The following is a 19804-nucleotide window of genomic DNA, read 5'->3' on the forward strand; positions in this document are numbered from 1 at the left end:
TGGTGGCTGAGGAGAGGACAGAGAGTTGGTGGCTGAGGAGAGGACAGAGGACAGAGCATTGGTGGCTGTGGAGAGGACAGAGAGTTGGTGGCTGAGGAGAGGACAGAGGATAGAGAGTTGGTGGCTGGGGAGAGGACAGAGGACAGAGAGTTGGTGGCTGGGGAGAGGAGCAAAGGACAGAGAGTTGGTGGCTGGGGAGAGGAGCAGAGGACAGAGGACAGAGAGTTGGTGGCTGTGGAGAGGACAGAGGACAGAGAGTTGGTGGCTGGGGAGAAGACAGAGAGTTGGTGGCTGGGGAGAGGAGCAGAGGACAGAGAATTGGTGGCTGAGGAGAGGAGCAGAGGACAGAGAGTTGGTGGCTGAGGAGAGGAGCAGAGGACAGAGAGTTGGTGGCTGAGGAGAGGAGCAGAGGACAGAGAGTTGGTGGCTGGCGAGAGGAGCAGAGGACAGAGAATTGGTGGCTGAGGAGAGGAGCAGAGGACAGAGAGTTGGTGGCTGTGGAGAGGACAGAGGACAGAGAGTTGGTGGCTGTGGAGAGGACAGAGGACAGAGAGTTGATGGCTGTGGAGAGGACAGAGGACAGAGAGTTCGTGGCTGGGGAGAGGACAGAGGACAGAGAGTTGGTGGCTGGGGAGAGGAGCAGAAGACAGAGAGTTGGTGGCTGGGGAGAGGAGCAGAGGACAGAGGACAGAGAGTTGATGGCTGTGGAGAGGACAGAGAGTTGGTGGCTGGGGAGAGGAGCAGAAGACAGAGAGTTGGTGGCTGGGGGGAGGACAGAGGACAGAGAGTTGGTGGCTGGGGAGAGGAGCAAAGGACAGAGGACAGAGAGATGGTGGCTGAGGAGAGGACAGAGGACAGAGAGTTGGTGGCTGGGGAGAGGAGCAGAAGACAGAGAGTTGGTGGCTGAGGAGAGGAGCAGAGGACCGATTATTGGTGGCTGAGGAGAGGACAGAAGACAGAGAGTTGGTGGCTGGGGAGAGGAGCAGAGGACAGAGGACAGAGAGTTGGTGGCTGTGGAGAGGACAGAGAGTTGGTGGCTGGGGAGAGGACAGAGGACAGAGAGTTGGTGGCTGGGGAGAGGAGTAGAGGACAGAGATTTGGTGGCTGGGGAGAGGAGCAGAAGACAGAGAGTTGGTGGCTGAGGAGAGGAGCAGAGGACAGAGAATTGGTGGCTGGGGAGAGGAGCAGAGGACAGAGAGTTGGTGGCTGTGGAGAGGACAGAGAGTTGGTGGCTGTGGAGAGGACAGAGGACAGAGAATTGGTGGCTGAGGAGAGGAGCAGAGGACAGAGAGTTGGTGGCTGGCGAGAGGAGCAGAGGACAGAGAATTGGTGGCTGAGGAGAGGAGCAGAGGACAGAGAGTTGGTGGCTGGCGAGAGGAGCAGAGGACAGAGAGTTGGTGGCTGTGGAGAGGACAGAGGACAGAGAGTTGATGGCTGTGGAGAGGACAGAGAGTTGGTGGCTGGGGAGAGGAGCAGAAGACAGAGAGTTGGTGGCTGGCGGGAGGACAGAGGACAGAGAGTTGGTGGCTGGGGAGAGGAGCAAAGGACAGAGGACAGAGAGTTGGTGGCTGAGGACAGGAGCAGAGGAGCAGAGGACAGAGAGTTGGTGGCTGTGGAGAGGACAGAGAGTTGGTGGCTGTGGAGAGGACAGAGAGTTGGTGGCTGGGGAGAGGAGCAGAAGACAGAGAGTTGGTGGCTGAGGAGAGGACAGAGAGTTGGTGGCTGAGGAGAGGACAGAGGACAGAGCATTGGTGGCTGTGGAGAGGACAGAGAGTTGGTGGCTGAGGAGAGGACAGAGGATAGAGAGTTGGTGGCTGGGGAGAGGACAGAGGACAGAGAGTTGGTGGCTGGGGAGAGGAGCAAAGGACAGAGAGTTGGTGGCTGGGGAGAGGAGCAAAGGACAGAGGACAGAGAGTTGGTGGCTGTGGAGAGGAGCAGAGGACAGAGAGTTGGTGGCTGGGGAGAGGAGCAGAAGACAGAGAGTTGGTGGCTGGGGAGAGGAGCAGAGGACAGAGGACAGAGAGTTGATGGCTGTGGAGAGGACAGAGAGTTGGTGGCTGGGGAGAGGAGCAGAAGACAGAGAGTTGGTGGCTGGGGGGAGGACAGAGGACAGAGAGTTGGTGGCTGGGGAGAGGAGCAAAGGACAGAGGACAGAGAGATGGTGGCTGAGGAGAGGACAGAGGACAGAGAGTTGGTGGCTGGGGAGAGGAGCAGAAGACAGAGAGTTGGTGGCTGAGGAGAGGAGCAGAGGACCGATTATTGGTGGCTGAGGAGAGGACAGAAGACAGAGAGTTGGTGGCTGGGGAGAGGAGCAGAGGACAGAGGACAGAGAGTTGGTGGCTGTGGAGAGGACAGAGAGTTGGTGGCTGGGGAGAGGAGCAGAAGACAGAGAGTTGGTGGCTGGGGGGAGGACAGAGGACAGAGAGTTGGTGGCTGGGGAGAGGAGCAAAGGACAGAGGACAGAGAGATGGTGGCTGAGGAGAGGACAGAGGACAGAGAGTTGGTGGCTGGGGAGAGGAGCAGAAGACAGAGAGTTGGTGGCTGAGGAGAGGAGCAGAGGACCGATTATTGGTGGCTGAGGAGAGGACAGAAGACAGAGAGTTGGTGGCTGGGGAGAGGAGCAGAGGACAGAGGACAGAGAGTTGGTGGCTGTGGAGAGGACAGAGAGTTGGTGGCTGGGGAGAGGACAGAGGACAGAGAGTTGGTGGCTGGGGAGAGGAGTAGAGGACAGAGATTTGGTGGCTGGGGAGAGGAGCAGAAGACAGAGAGTTGGTGGCTGAGGAGAGGAGCAGAGGACAGAGAATTGGTGGCTGGGGAGAGGAGCAGAGGACAGAGAGTTGGTGGCTGTGGAGAGGACAGAGAGTTGGTGGCTGTGGAGAGGACAGAGGACAGAGAATTGGTGGCTGAGGAGAGGAGCAGAGGACAGAGAGTTGGTGGCTGGCGAGAGGAGCAGAGGACAGAGAATTGGTGGCTGAGGAGAGGAGCAGAGGACAGAGAGTTGGTGGCTGGCGAGAGGAGCAGAGGACAGAGAGTTGGTGGCTGTGGAGAGGACAGAGGACAGAGAGTTGATGGCTGTGGAGAGGACAGAGAGTTGGTGGCTGGGGAGAGGAGCAGAAGACAGAGAGTTGGTGGCTGGCGGGAGGACAGAGGACAGAGAGTTGGTGGCTGGGGAGAGGAGCAAAGGACAGAGGACAGAGAGTTGGTGGCTGAGGACAGGAGCAGAGGAGCAGAGGACAGAGAGTTGGTGGCTGTGGAGAGGACAGAGAGTTGGTGGCTGTGGAGAGGACAGAGAGTTGGTGGCTGGGGAGAGGAGCAGAAGACAGAGAGTTGGTGGCTGAGGAGAGGACAGAGAGTTGGTGGCTGAGGAGAGGACAGAGCATTGGTGGCTGTGGAGAGGACAGAGAGTTGGTGGCTGAGGAGAGGACAGAGGATAGAGAGTTGGTGGCTGGGGAGAGGACAGAGGACAGAGAGTTGGTGGCTGGGGAGAGGAGCAAAGGACAGAGAGTTGGTGGCTGGGGAGAGGAGCAGAGGACAGAGAGTTGGTGGCTGTGGAGAGGACAGAGGACAGAGAGTTGGTGGCTGGGGAGAAGACAGAGAGTTGGTGGCTGGGGAGAGGAGCAGAGGACAGAGAATTGGTGGCTGAGGAGAGGAGCAGAGGACAGAGAGTTGGTGGCTGAGGAGAGGAGCAGAGGACAGAGAGTTGGTGGCTGAGGAGAGGAGCAGAGGACAGAGAGTTGGTGGCTGGCGAGAGGAGCAGAGGACAGAGAATTGGTGGCTGAGGAGAGGAGCAGAGGACAGAGAGTTGGTGGCTGTGGAGAGGACAGAGGACAGAGAGTTGGTGGCTGTGGAGAGGACAGAGGACAGAGAGTTGATGGCTGTGGAGAGGACAGAGGACAGAGAGTTCGTGGCTGGGGAGAGGACAGAGGACAGAGAGTTGGTGGCTGGGAGAGGAGCCGAGGACAGAGGACAGAGAGTTGGTGGCTGTAGAGAGGACAGAGGACAGAGAGTTGGTGGCTGGGGAGAGGACAGAGGACAGAGAGTTGGTGGCTGGGGAGAGGACAGAGGACAGAGAGTTGGTAGCTGAGGAGAGGAGCAGAGGATTGAGAATTGGTGGCTGAGGAGAGGAGCAGAGGACAGAGAGTTGGTGGCTGGCGAAAGGACAGAGGATAGAGAGTTGGTGGCTGGCGAGAGGACAGAGGACAGAGAGTTGGTGGCTGGGGGGAGGAGCAGAGGACAGAGGACAGAGAGTTGGTGGCTGTGGAGAGGAGAGAGGACAGAGAGTTGGTGGCTTTGGAGAGGACAGAGAGTTGGTGGCTGTGGAGAGGACAGAGAGTTGGTGGCTGTGGAGAGGAGAGAGGACAGAGAGTTGGTGGCTGTGGAGAGGACAGAGAGTTGGTGGCTGTGGAGAGGACAGAGAGTTGGTGGCTGTGGAGAGGACAGAGAGTTGGTGGCTGTGGAGAGGAGCAGAGGAGCAGAGGACAGAGGACAGAGAGTTGATGGCTGTGGAGAGGACAGAGAGTTGATGGCTGTGCAGAGGACAGAGGACAGAGAGTTGGTGGCTGTGGAGAGGAGCAGAGGAGCAGAGGAGCAGAGGACAGAGAGTTGATGGCTGTGGAGAGGGCAGAGGACAGAGAGTTGGTGGCTGTGGAGAGGACAGAGAGTTGGTGGCTGTGGAGAGGAGCAGAGGAGCAGAGGACAGAGAGTTGATGGCTGTGGAGAGGGCAGAGGACAGAGTTGGTGGCTGGGGAGAGGGGGACAGTTTATAACAATATCTGTAGTGTAGTAGAAACCACGTGTTTGATTCACCTCTTTCTTGTCCGAGCATAACTATGAGCCTATCCTCCTACTTAAAGTGGCAACAGCCACCACTGATATACAGGTGCATGTACAGGTGCACCACTGATATACAGCGTGTCCTCAGCATGCCCGTGTCAACTTCAATATATCTACATAATTTTCCTGCCTCGTGATGCCATCTATTTTTCTGAAGTGCACCAGCCCCTCCTGCAGCAAAGCACCCCAAAAACATGATGCTGCCACACCCATGCTTCACGGTTGGGATGGTGTTCTTCGGCTTGCAAGCATCCCCTTTTTCCTCCAAACATAACAATGGTCATTATGGCCAAACAGTTCTATTTTTGTTTCATCAGAACAGAGGACATTTCTCCAAAAAGTACGATCTTTGTCCCCATGTGCATTTGCAAACCAGTTGCCTCCTTCACTCACGCCGCCAAACTTACCCTTGTAAAACTGACTATCCTACCGATCCTCGGCTTCGGTGATGTCATCTACAAAATAGCTTCCAATACTCTACTCAGCAAACTGGATGCAGTCTATCACAGTGCCATCCGTTTTGTTACCAAATCACCTTATACTACCCACCACTGCAACCTGTATGCTCTCGTCGGCTGGCCCTCGCTACATATTCGTCGCCAGACCCACTGGCTCCAGGTCATCTATAAGTCTATGCTAGGTAAAGCTCCGCCTTATCTCAGTTCACTGGTCACGATAACAACACCCACCCGTAGCACACGTTCCAGCAGGTATATCTCACTGATCATCCCCAAAGCCAACACCTCATTTGGCCGCCTTTCCTTCCAGTTCTCTGCTGCCAGTGATTGAAACGAATTGCAAAAATCGCTGAAGTTGGAGACTTTTATTTCCCTCACCAACTTTAAACATCAACTATCTGAGCAGCTAACCGATCGCTGCAGCTGTACATAGTTCATCTGTAAATAGCCCACCCAATCTACCTACCTCATCCCCATACTGTTTTTATTTTATTTACTTTTCTGCTCTTTTGCACACCAGTATCTCTACTAGCACATCATCATCTGCTCATTTATCACTCCAGTGTTAATCTGCTAAATAGTAATTATTCGCTCCTGTGGCCTATTTATTCCCTACCTCCTCATGCCTTTTGCACACACTGTATATAGACTTAATTTTTTTCTACTGTGTCATTGACTTGTTTATTGTGTTATTGGCTTATTTATTGTTTACTGCATGTGTAACTCTGTGTTGTTGTCTGTGTCACACTGCTTTGCTTTATCTTGGCCAGGTCGCAGTTGTAAATAAGAACTTGTTCTCAACTGGTCTACCTGGTTAAATAAAGGTGTTCTCAACTAGCCTACCTGGTTAAATGAAGGTGTTCTCAACTAGCCTACCTGGTTAAATAAAGGTGACATAAAAAATTAATTGGAAATAAAAATAATAATAAAAATAATCTGCCTGTTTTATGGTGGTTTTGTAGCAGTGGCTTCTTCCTTGCTGAGCGGCCTTTCAGGTTATGTCGATATAGGACTCGTTATACTGTGGATATAGATACTTTTGTACCCGTTTCCTCCAGCATCTTCACAAGGTCCTTTGCTGTTGTTCTATGATTGTTTTGCACTTTTTGCACCAAAGTACGTTCATCTCTAGGAGACAGAACGCGTCTCCTTCCTGAGCGGTATGACGGCTGCTTGGTCCCATGGTGTTTATACTTGCGTACTATTGTTTGTACAGATGAACGTGGTACCTTCAGGCGTTTGGAAATTGCTCCCAAGGATGAACCAGACTTGTGGATGTCTACAGTTTTTTTCTGAGGTCTTGGCTGATTTCTTTGGATTTTCCCATGATGTCAAGCAAAGAGGCACTGAGTTTGAAGGTAGGCCTTGAAATACATCCACAGGTACACCTCCAATTGACTTAAATGATGTCAATTAGCCTATCAGAAGCTTCTAAAGCTATGACATAATTTTCTGGAATTTTCCAAGCTGTTTAAAGGCACAGTCAACTTAGTGTATGTAAACTTCTGACCCACTGAAATTGTGATAGTGAATTATAAGTGAAATAATCTGTCTGTAAACAATTGTTGGAAAAATGACTTGTGTCATGCACAAAGTAGATGTCTTAACTGACTTGCCAAAACTATAGTTTGTTAACAAGAAATTTGTGGAGTGGTTGAAAAACTAGTTTTAATGACTCCAACCTAAGTGTATGTAAACTTCCGATTTCAACTGTATGTATATGTGTATGTGTGTGTGTGTGTCTGTGCGTGTGTGTCTGTTTGTGTGTGTGTGTGTCCTCACCTGGCTTCTTCTCTGTTTTAGTTTGATCTTGATGAGCAGCACGAGGCAGACCAGAGACACCACTACGAAGAAGGCCAGGAAGATTCCCATGTCAAAGTACTCTGTAGGCTGCTGTAGAAACACACCGGGGAGAGACTCAATTAGATATATACAGCCAAAGGAAGAAACCACACACACACACAGACACAGACACAGACACAGACACAGACACAGACACACAGACACACACACACACACACACACACACACGACTTCTAATACTTAATCCTACACATTAATCTATTAATTATTGCCCAATTGCCAGGCACATACATTTCCTATTTCAATTCGTTGTATTATATTTGTGCCAAAAATGTATCCTATTTTTTGAGTTTTTTTACAATCACTTTGGCACTAATTTCAAAACCATTTAGTCATTTTTCAAAAACTCTAAACTAAAAACAGTCATCACTTGTAACTCAAGCTGTCCAATGTTCAAAACATTGCATTGTGCATTCATATCTTTAAAGAAACCTTGCACTTGCAGAATCATTGGTTCAAATAACTCATTTATCACAAAATAACATAGGAACATTAATTTTGATCACCCACACACAAGATACCGACAGTTTCACTGTGTAGTTGTTCGTTCAAGTCATTAAATATTGTAGTACAAAATATGTGATACATGTTTCATTATGGTACTACACGTAAATACATCACTGTAAAATGACTAGTAGAGAGAATACTACAGACACAGTGGAATCATTAAACAAAATCTGACATTTATTGATGAAATACAATAAAATCACTCATAGGTTTCTTTGAATCAAAGCAAGAATAATTAGCTACAAAAACGAAAAAACTACAGTAAAACATCACCTGGCTTACTGTAAAAAGCTAAACAAAGGGTTGATTACTGTACTTCTATATTTCCATCAACCCTGTCTTGTGGATTTGGCCATAGGTTCTCATCCACATCACAATGGATGTTTTCATTAGCCAAACATCTTGGGAAAAATCTTCGGGCATGGCGAATCCAGGCCTGACACTGGTCTGCCGTGATGTCGTTGCATGGTGAATCCAGGCCTGACACTGGTCTGCCGTGATGTCATTGCATGGTGAATCCAGGCCTGACACTGGTCTGCTGTGATGTCATTGCATGGTGAATCCAGGCCTGACACTGGTCTGCCGTGATGTCATTGCATGGTGAATCCAGGTCTGACACTGGTCTGCCGTGATGTCATTGCATGGTGAATCCAGGCCTGACACTGGTCTGCCGTGATGTCATTGCATGTTGAATCCAGGCCTGACACTGGTCTGCCGTGATGTCATTGCATGGTGAATCCAGGCCTGACACTGGTCTGCCGTGATGTCATTGCATGGTGAATCCAGGCCTGACACTGGTCTGCCGTGATGTCATTGCATGCGTCATCCATGACACCATTTGGAACCTGACATTATCCCACACAATGACATAGGTCACGCCATCAGCTCTACAGACCTGATTTAGCTCATCAAGGAAGGTTACAAGGAGAGCTGCATTATATGATCCAATACGGGGACTGCGTCCAACCACACCATCTTCTGATATAGCCACACACATGGTGATGTTAACCCCACGTTGTCCAGATACTTGGATGGTTGCCCGCTGGCAAATTAAATTCCGACCACTCCTCCTTGTCTTGGCCAGGTTGAAGCCTGCCTCATCCAAAAATAGCAATTTGTGACGGTTTTCATCAGCATCCAGCTGATCACCCTCTAAAAATGCATTTTGGAAAGAGAATTACAGATTACAATGATGTAGAATTTTTCACAACAGGCATCTTGAAACTGAACATACCCGAGCATACTCAGTCCTCAGTTGCTTCACTCGGTCTGCATTTCTTTCTAAAGGCACACGGTAAGGCTGTTTTAGAGACACCTCGTGCCTTTTCAGCATGGGTGCAATAGTCGGCAAACTTATGGCTTCCACATTGTTGAGCATGTCATCATTGTCCAAGATGTGCTGCCGAATTTCTTTAAGGCGAATGTTATTTCTGGCCCGAACCAAATTGACCACAGCCCGCTCTTATTGGTCAGTCATAATTTTGCCTCTGCCTCCCCTATTTGGCCTAGTCTCAATTCTGCAGGGAAAATGACAGTAAGAACACATTTAGTCACATCACCTACTCTGTGGTACACATTGGCATGCAGTATACAGTCATTTGACAATTGAGAGTAGCCTAATGTTTAGTGCATTCTGAAGACTTACCAGTTCTCATTGCGGAAAGTTCTGATGATTGAGGCCACGGTTGAATCATTGTAGCTGCCTCAGTCATTGTCATGCCATGATTTACGAGATGGTCTACAACTATTGCTCGGATTTCATTGGACACTCTTTGCTGTTGCTGCCGCTGTCTTGGTCCATGGCCTTGTCCTCTACCACGTTCCCCCACACCTCTCAAACGAGGCCCACGACCACCTCTCAGAAGGGGTGCTTGTCCCCTGCCATTCCTTTGACCACCACGTCTTCCTCGTCTTCCTCGTCTTCCTCCTCCCACTGCTTGACCTCTATTGTGACCTGGATCACCTGCCGGCTCCATGTTATTGCTGTTGTAGGTGGATACCACTCATTTCACTATTTACTCGTACCACAATGTGAAATCAATCATCAGTAACAAGTTGGCAGTATTGGAAAAGCAATTAGAAGGGCCTTATTAGGTACACCTGCATGTTAAGGCAAATAGCCTGCCCCTTCGAACAGCGAATCATGTGGCTGCCTGCAACTCAATATATAGAGTACATAGAGTATAGATCTCAAGTTGTTGTTTGACCAAACATAAGAACGAGCAAGATGTGAAATCTAAGCAACTTTGACCGTTATATGATTGTTGATGACACACATGGTGATTCCAGCATCTCAGAAACAGCTGCCTTCCTGGGATTTTTACGCACTACAGTCTCTAGAGTTTACAGAGAATGGTGCGATAAACAAAACACATTCAGTGAGCGGCAGTTCTGTTGGCAAAAACACCTTGATAATGAGAGAGGTCAGAGGAGAATGTCCAGACTCATTCAAGCTAACAGAAAGGTGTGCGGAAGGGCATCTCTTAACGTACAACACTGTGAATAATTCAGGCTGTTGTGGAGGCAAAAGGGGGGTCCTACCCAGTACTAGATAGGTGTGCCTAATAAAGTGGCCGGTGAGTGTACAGTAATGTCAAATGTGAAAACATGGTCTGGAAAAGTGGTACATGGGACCATAGAAACAGCGTCTGATAAAGAATGATGATGAAATATTACATCCATAGATAATGTAGTCCAATTGGTTCATGTTCCACGGAAGTACCAGTTTCTCGCTCAATAGAAAAGTGGTCAGATGACGCGGATACTAAACTACAGGACTGTTTTGCTAGAACAGACTCGAATATGTTCCGGGATTCATCCGATGGCATTGAGGAGTACACCACCTCAGTCATCGGCTTCATCAATATGTGCATTGATGACGTCCCCACCACAGTGACTGTACGTACATATCCAAACCAGAAGCCATGGATTACAGGCAAACATCTGCATCGAGCTAAAGGCTAGAGTTGCCGCTTTCAAGGAGCGGGAGACTAATCCGGACGCTTATAAGAAATCCCGCTATGCCCTCAGACAAACCATCAAACAAGCAAAGCATCAATACAGGATTAAGCTCGAATCCTACTACACCGGCTCTGACACTCGTTGGGTGTGGCAGGGCTTGAAAACTATTACGGACTACAAATGGAAACCCATGCGCGAGCTGCCCAGTGATACGAACCTACCAGATGAGCTAAATGCCTTTTATGCTCGCTTCGAAGCAAGCAACACCAAAGCATGCACGAGAGCACCAGCTGTTCTGGATGACTGTGTGATAATGCTCTCGGTAGCCGATGTGGACAAAACCTTTAAACAGGTCAACATTCACAAAGCCGCTGGGCCAGACGGATTACCAGGACGTGTACTCAAAGCATGTGCGGACCAACTGTCAAGTGTCTTCACTGACATTTTCAACCTCTCCCTGACCGAGTCTGTAATACCTACATGTTTCAAGCAGACCACCATAGTTCCTGCCTAAATGATTACCACCCTGTGGCACTCACGTCGGTAGCAATGAAGTGGTTTGAAAGGCTGGTCATGGCTCACATCAACAGCATCCTCCCGGACACCCTAGACCCACTCCAATTCGCATACCGCCCCCAACAGATCCACAGATGACACAATCTCAATCGCACTCCACACTGCCTTTTCTCACCTGGACAAAAGGAACACCTATGTGAGAATGCTGTTCATTGACTACAGCTCAGCGTTCAACACCATAGCGCCCACAAAGCTCATCATTAAGCTAAGGACTCTGGGACTAAACACCTCCCTCTACAACTGGATTATGGACTTCCTGATGGGCCGCCCCCAGGTGAGAAGAGTAGGAAACAACACATCTGCCATGCTGATCCTTAACACTGGGGCCCATCAGGGGTGTGTACTTAGTCCCCTCGTGTATTCCCTGTTCACCCACGACTGTGTGGCCAAACATGACTCTAACACCATCATTGCATATTATGCTAATTAATTACTTAAAAATCATACAATGTGATTTTCTGGATTTTTGTTTTAGATTCCGTCTCTTACAGTTGAAGCGTACCTATGATAAAATTACAGACCTCTACATGCTTTGTAAGTAGGAAAAAATGCTAAATCGGCAGTGTATCAAATACTTGTTCTCCCCACTGTATGAACTGTGTGTAGTGATGTAATCTCAGAATGCCATTTCGCATCTATTGCATAATAATGCATCTGGAACTTGTCCTTCATCATCAGCAGAACACGCCTGACTCTCTTCCACCAGTTATACAAGGAGAAGGGTCTAATGCCTCCCATCAAAGGTTACACCTGAAGCATGAGGACTTGCAGCGAGTGGTGAACTTCATCAACAACTACACAGAGAATAATGCCATAGTGTTACCAGGACGCCACCCAGGACACAAACACTTTGGTGGAAAGCTGCTGCCATCCCATGTGACAAAAGCAGCAATGTGGCATCTCTACAAGGAATCAATGACAACACTTTGTATGTAAAGCATAAACAACATGTTTTGATTATTTAATTGACCTCCAACATGATTGGCACTACTTTTATTGATCTCACACAGCTGGTCGGACTGGTTGGACTCCTCCTGTCCAACCACAGCTGGTTGGACTGGAGGATGATACGGTGCTGCTGGAAAGCTATGGCTGGCAACAACACCTGACTCCGTACTTCAGGCCCCTACCACAAATCAAGCAGTACCAGCACTTCAGGTGAATATAGTTTTCATTGCATTGTATGAGGTTATTCTTCTTATCTAAACTTGGGAGGTGAATTGATGTTGAGCACGGTTGTAATGTCTATTTTTTTTGTTATTTCCTGTTTTACAGCATCGATGCTCTGGAGCTTGGTGTTGTTGTTGCCAAGGAGCGTTCAGACTCAGTCGAGACCAAGTTTCAGCTGTTGCTCAACACTGACATCCTTCCTCCCATAGATGGTCTGCCTGTACAAGCACCACCTGGACTGGACACAGCTAGACAAACTAGCTTTTTGAGAAAATCAGGGAGTTTTGCGACGAAGAGGCTATGGACATCACATGCCCTGCACCAAAGTCAAGGGCAGAACAGAAACAGGCTCTCCGAATATAGATTCCGTTGTTCATGCTATTGATATTGTTCGTGTACATACTGTATATTTTATTTACACTACCCTTCAAAAGTTTGGGGTCACTAGAAATGTCCTTGTTTTTGAAAGAAAATCAAAAAATGTTGTCCATGAAAATAACATCAAATTGATCAGAAATACAGCGTAGTCATTGTTAATGTTGTAAATGACTTTTGTAGCTGGAAACAGCAGATTTTTTTATGGAATATCTACAGAGGCGTACAGAGGCCCATTATCAGCAACCATCACTCCTGTGTTACAACGTTGTGTTAACTAATCCAAGTTTATCATTTTAAAAGGCTAATTGATCTGGCAGACTCACTATCTGGACACTCTATATCCCTGGCATTTTTCATTATTGTAGGCTACTACATGTGAATCCTTAAAGAGATGGGTGGGGCCGGCTGAAGAGGGTGTGAACAATGCTGAATGTGTGTAGACATAGGAGAGCTGTCCAGTGGGTTCCAAATTATTCAAAGGCCCTATTCTCAAAAGTGAGTTTACAAGTTTATCAACTTTCAAAGCAGAATTACTTATCCATTGTTCCTCAGAAATACAGTGTATGATATACCATTTTGTAGCTCAAGTCTCTACTTTTTACCAACATAAAAAACCCAATTTCAAATTTGCTACATAAGACCGATTTGAGCCGGTCAGTCACAAATTAGAAAAACAATGAACTATAAGCTTTGGTTAGTATAGAGATCTAATAATTGTTTTCGTGTATCCATTAGAAAGACCTCAGTAACCTAACTGCCCTACCTACCCTAGACTAAGGTGACGTCATCTATCAAAACAAAACCAAGACCTTACGATGCAAATTACATCATTCATGACAATCTTCACAGACTCATTTTAGGATTACATTATAAAGACACATTGCACAATGTATGAATGACTAAATTGTCTGTCCCTCCCAAACAGCAGACAACCGCATTGGTACCAATTCCTTTTTAAATGTATCAACTTAAATGTCCCTGTGTATATTAAAAAGTCTCAAACAGTTAAATTGATTCCCATGTAAAACACCCACAACATTTTTGGGGGATAGAAATGCTCAAATTGTGAGAGAAAGTAATCAATGAAAGAATCAATAATAACATTTTTACAATGTGCTTTAGGTATGTTAATGTTCCTAACAGATGATGGAATGATCACTGAAACAGTCTGGAATGATCACTGAAAGAGTCTGGAATGATGGAATTACCACTGAAACAGTCTGAAATGATCACTGAAAGAGTCTGGAATGATGGAATTACCACTGAAACTGGAATGATGGAATTACCACTGAAACAGTCTGGAATGATCACTGAAAGAGTCTGGAATGATGGAATTACCACTGAAACAGTCTGGAATGATCACTGAAAGAGTCTGGAATGATGGAATTACCACTGAAACAGTCTGGAATGATCACTGAAAGAGTCTGGAATGATGGAATTACCACTGAAACAGTCTGGAATGATGTAATGACCACTGAAACAGTCTGGAATGATATAATGACCACTGAAACAGTCTGGAATGATGGAATTCCCACTGAAACAGTCTGGAATGATATAATGACCACTGAAACAGTCTGGAATGATATAACGACCACTGAAACAGTCTGGAATGATGGAATTCCCACTGAAACAGTCTGGAATGATATAATGACCACTGAAACAGTCTGGAATGATATAATGACCACTGAAACAGTCTGGAATGATGGAATTCCCACTGAAACAGTCTGGAATGATATAATGACCACTGAAACAGTCTGGAATGATATAACGACCACTGAAACAGTCTGGAATGATGGAATTCCCACTGAAACAGTCTGGAATGATATAATGACCACTGAAACAGTCTGGAATGATATAATGACCACTGAGACAGTCTGTAATGATGGAATGACACCTGAAACGGTCTGTAATGATATAATGATCACTGCAACAGTCTGGAATGAGGGAATTACCACTGAAACAGTTTGGAATGATATAATGACCACCAAAACAGTCAAGAATCATATAATGACCACCAAAACAGTCAAGAATGATATAATGACCACCAAAACAGTTTGGAATTATGGAATTACCACTGAAACAGTCTGGAATGATCACTGAAACAGTCTGGAATTATGGAATTACCACTGAAACAGTCTGGAATTATGGAATTACCACTGAAACTGGAATGATGGAATTACCACTGAAACAGTCTGGAATGATAACTGAAAGAGTTTGGAATGATGGAATTACCACTGAAACAGTCTGGAATGATCACTGAAACAGTCTGGAATGATCACTGAAACAGTCTGGAATGATGGAATTACCACTGAAACAGTCTGGAATGATCACTGAAAGAGTCTGGAATGATGTAATTACCACTGAAACAGTCAGGAATGATCACTGAAACAGTCTGGAATGAACACTGAAACAGTCTGGAATGATGGAATTACCACTGAAACAGTCTGGAATGTTGGAATTCCCACTGAAACAGTCTGGAATGATGGAATTACCACTGAAACAATGAAATGATCATTGAAAATGTCTACAATAACAGAATGACCATTGAAACAGTCTGGAATGATATAATGACAACTGAAACAGTCTGGAATGATGGAATTCCCACTGAAACAGTCTGGAATGATATAATGACCACTGAAACAGTCTGGAATGATATAATGACCACTGAAACAGTCTGGAATGATGGAATTCCCACTGAAACAGTCTGGAATGATATAATGACCACTGAAACAGTCTGGAATGATATAATGACCACTGAGACAGTCTGTAATGATGGAATGACACCTGAAACAGTCTGTAATGATATAATGATCACTGCAACAGTCTGGAATGAGGGAATTACCACTGAAACAGTTTGGAATGATATAATGACCACCAAAACAGTCAAGAATGATGGAATGACCACCAAAACAGTTTGGAATGATATAATGACCACGAAAACAGTCAAGAATCATATAATGACCACCAAAACAGTCAAGAATGATATAATGACCACCAAAACAGTTTGGAATTATGGAATTACCACTGAAACAGTCTGGAATGATCACTGAAACAGTCTGGAATTATGGAATTACCACTGAAACAGTCAGGAATGATCACTGAAAGAGTCTGGAATGATGGAATAATCCCTGAAACAGTCTCAAATGATCCCTGAAACAGTCTCGAATGATGGACTAAACACTGAAACAGTCTGGAATGATGGAATTACCACTGAAACAGTCTGGAATGATATAATGACCACTGAAACAGTCTGGAATGTTGGAATTCCCACTGAAACAGTCTGGAATGATATAATGACCACTGAAACAGTCTGGAATGATGGAATTCCCACTGAAACAGTCTGGAATGATATAATGACCACTGAAACAGTCTGGAATGATGGAATTCCCACTGAAACAATCAGAATTGATATAATTACCACTGAAACAGTCTGGAATGATGGAATTACCACTGAAACAATTAAATGATCATTGAAAATGTCTGCAATAACAGAATGACCACTGAGACAGTCTGGAATGATGGAATTCCCACTGAAACAATCAGAATTGATATAATTACCACTGAAACAGTCTGGAATGATGGAATTCCCACTGAAACAATCAGAATTGATATAATGACCACTGAAACAGTCTGGAATGATGGAATTCCCACTGAAACAGTCTGGAATGATATAATGACCACTGAAACAGTCTGGAATGATGGAATTCCCACTGAAACAGTCTGGAATGATATAATGACCACTGAAACAGTCTGGAATGATGGAATTCCCACTGAAACAATCAGAATTGATATAATTACCACTGAAACAGTCTGGAATGATGGAATTACCACTGAAACAATTAAATGATCATTGAAAATGTCTGCAATAACAGAATGACCACTGAGACAGTCTGGAATGATGGAATTCCCACTGAAACAATCAGAATTGATATAATTACCACTGAAACAGTCTGGAATGATGGAATTACCACTGAAACAGTCTGGAATGATATAATGACCACTGAAACAGTCTGGAATGATGGAATTACCACTGAAACAGTCTGGAATGATATAATGACCACTGAAACAGTCTGGAATGATGGAATTACCACTGAAACAGTCTGGAATGATATAATGACCACTGAAACAGTCTGGAATGATATAACGACCACTGAAACAGTCTGGAATGATGGAATTACCACTGAAACAATTAAATGATCATTGAAAATGTCTGCAATAACAGAATGACCACTGAAACAGTCTGGAATGATGGAATTCCCACTGAAACAGTCTGGAATGATGGAATTCCCACTGAAACAATCAGACTTGATATAATTACCACTGAAACAGTCTGGAATGATGGAATTACCACTGAAACAGTCTGGAATGATATAATGACCACTGAAACAGTCTGGAATGATGGAATTACCACTGAAACAGTCTGGAATGATATAATGACCACTGAAACAGTCTGGAATGATATAATGACCACTGAAACAGTCTGGAATGATATAACGACCACTGAAACAGTCTGGAATGATGGAATTCCCACTGAAACAGTCTGGAATGATATAATGACCACTGAAACAGTCTGGAATGATATAATGACCACTGAAACAGTCTGGAATGATGGAATTACCACTGAAACAGTCTGGAATGATATAATGACCACTGAAACAGTCTGGAATGATGGAATTCCCACTGAAACAGTCTGGAATGATGGAATTCCCACTGAAACAATCAGAATTGATATAATTACCACTGAAACAGTCTGGAATGATGGAATTCCCACTGAAACAGTCTGGAATGATGGAATTCCCACTGAAACAGTCTGGAATGATGGAATTCCCACTGAAACAATCAGAATTGATATAATTACCACTGAAACAGTCTGGAATGATGGAATTCCCACTGAAACAGTCTGGAATGATATAATGACCACTGAAACAGTCTGGAATGATGGAATTCCCACTGAAACAGTCTGGAATGATATAATGACCACTGAAACAGTCTGGAATGATATAATGACCACTGAGACAGTCTGGAATGATGGAATGACACCTGAAACAGTCTGGAATTATATAATGACCACTGAAATAGTCATAATGATCACTGCAACAGTCTGGAATGAGGGAATTACCACTGAAACAGTCAAGAATGATGGAATGACCACCAAAACAGTTTGGAATGATACAATGACCACCAAAACAGTCAAGAATGATGGAATGACCACCAAAACAGTCAATAATGATGGAATGACCACCAAAACAGTCAAGAATGATATAATGACCACCAAAACAGTCAAGAATGATATAATGACCACCAAAACAGTTTGGAATTATGGAATTACCACTGAAACAGTCTGGAATGATCACTGAAACAGTCTGGAATTATGGAATTACCACTGAAACAGTCAGGAATGATCACTGAAAGAGTCTGGAATGATGGAAAAATCCCTGAAACAGTCTCGAATGATCCCTGAAACAGTCTCGAATGATGGACTAAACAGTGAAACAGTCTGGAATGATGGAATTACCACTGAAACAATGAAATGATCATTGAAAATGTCTGCAATAACAGAATGACCACTGAAACAGTCTGGAATGATGGAATTCCCACTGAAACAGTCTGGAATGATATAATGACCACTGAAACAGTCTGGAATGATATAACGACCACTGAAACAGTCTGGAATGATGGAATTCCCACTGAAACAGTCTGGAATGATATAATGACCACTGAAACAGTCTGGAATGATATAACGACCACTGAAACAGTCTGGAATGATGGAATTCCCACTGAAACAGTCTGGAATGATCACTGAAAGAGTCTGGAATGATGGAATTACCACTGAAACAGTCTGAAATGATCACTGAAAGAGTCTGGAATGATGGAATTACCACTGAAACTGGAATGATGGAATTACCACTGAAACAGTCTGGAATGATCACTGAAAGAGTCTGGAATGATGGAATTACCACTGAAACAGTCTGGAATGATCACTGAAAGAGTCTGGAATGATGGAATTACCACTGAAACAGTCTGGAATGATCACTGAAAGAGTCTGGAATGATGGAATTACCACTGAAACAGTCTGGAATGATGTAATGACCACTGAAACAGTCTGGAATGATATAATGACCACTGAAACAGTCTGGAATGATGGAATTCCCACTGAAACAGTCTGGAATGATATAATGACCACTGAAACAGTCTGGAATGATATAATGACCACTGAAACAGTCTGGAATGATGGAATTCCCACTGAAACAGTCTGGAATGATATAATGACCACTGAAACAGTCTGGAATGATATAACGACCACTGAAACAGTCTGGAATGATGGAATTCCCACTGAAACAGTCTGGAATGATATAATGACCACTGAAACAGTCTGGAATGATATAATGACCACTGAGACAGTCTGTAATGATGGAATGACACCTGAAACGGTCTGTAATGATATAATGATCACTGCAACAGTCTGGAATGAGGGAATTACCACTGAAACAGTTTGGAATGATATAATGACCACCAAAACAGTCAAGAATCATATAATGACCACCAAAACAGTCAAGAATGATATAATGACCACCAAAACAGTTTGGAATTATGGAATTACCACTGAAACAGTCTGGAATGATCACTGAAACAGTCTGGAATTATGGAATTACCACTGAAACAGTCTGGAATTATGGAATTACCACTGAAACTGGAATGATGGAATTACCACTGAAACAGTCTGGAATGATAACTGAAAGAGTTTGGAATGATGGAATTACCACTGAAACAGTCTGGAATGATCACTGAAACAGTCTGGAATGATCACTGAAACAGTCTGGAATGATGGAATTACCACTGAAACAGTCTGGAATGATCACTGAAAGAGTCTGGAATGATGTAATTACCACTGAAACAGTCAGGAATGATCACTGAAACAGTCTGGAATGAACACTGAAACAGTCTGGAATGATGGAATTACCACTGAAACAGTCTGGAATGTTGGAATTCCCACTGAAACAGTCTGGAATGATGGAATTACCACTGAAACAATGAAATGATCATTGAAAATGTCTACA

The 19804-nt window shown here is 45.1% G+C and overlaps 1 protein-coding gene across 1 annotated transcript in view; it reads right to left on the bottom strand.

Moving 5' to 3' along the window:
* Nucleotides 1–19804, bottom strand: part of LOC110536392 (E3 ubiquitin-protein ligase znrf3-like) — a 205458-nt gene that overhangs the window by 11653 nt on the left and 174001 nt on the right. Inside the window, exon 5 of the mRNA XM_036936352.1 lies at nucleotides 7074–7184. Within this exon, the coding sequence (XP_036792247.1) occupies nucleotides 7074–7184 (111 nt within the window). The remainder of the gene's footprint in view (nucleotides 1–7073; nucleotides 7185–19804) is intronic.

Source organism: Oncorhynchus mykiss, chromosome 11 (genome assembly GCF_013265735.2).
Source record: "Oncorhynchus mykiss isolate Arlee chromosome 11, USDA_OmykA_1.1, whole genome shotgun sequence".
Lineage (NCBI taxonomy): Eukaryota > Metazoa > Chordata > Actinopteri > Salmoniformes > Salmonidae > Oncorhynchus > Oncorhynchus mykiss.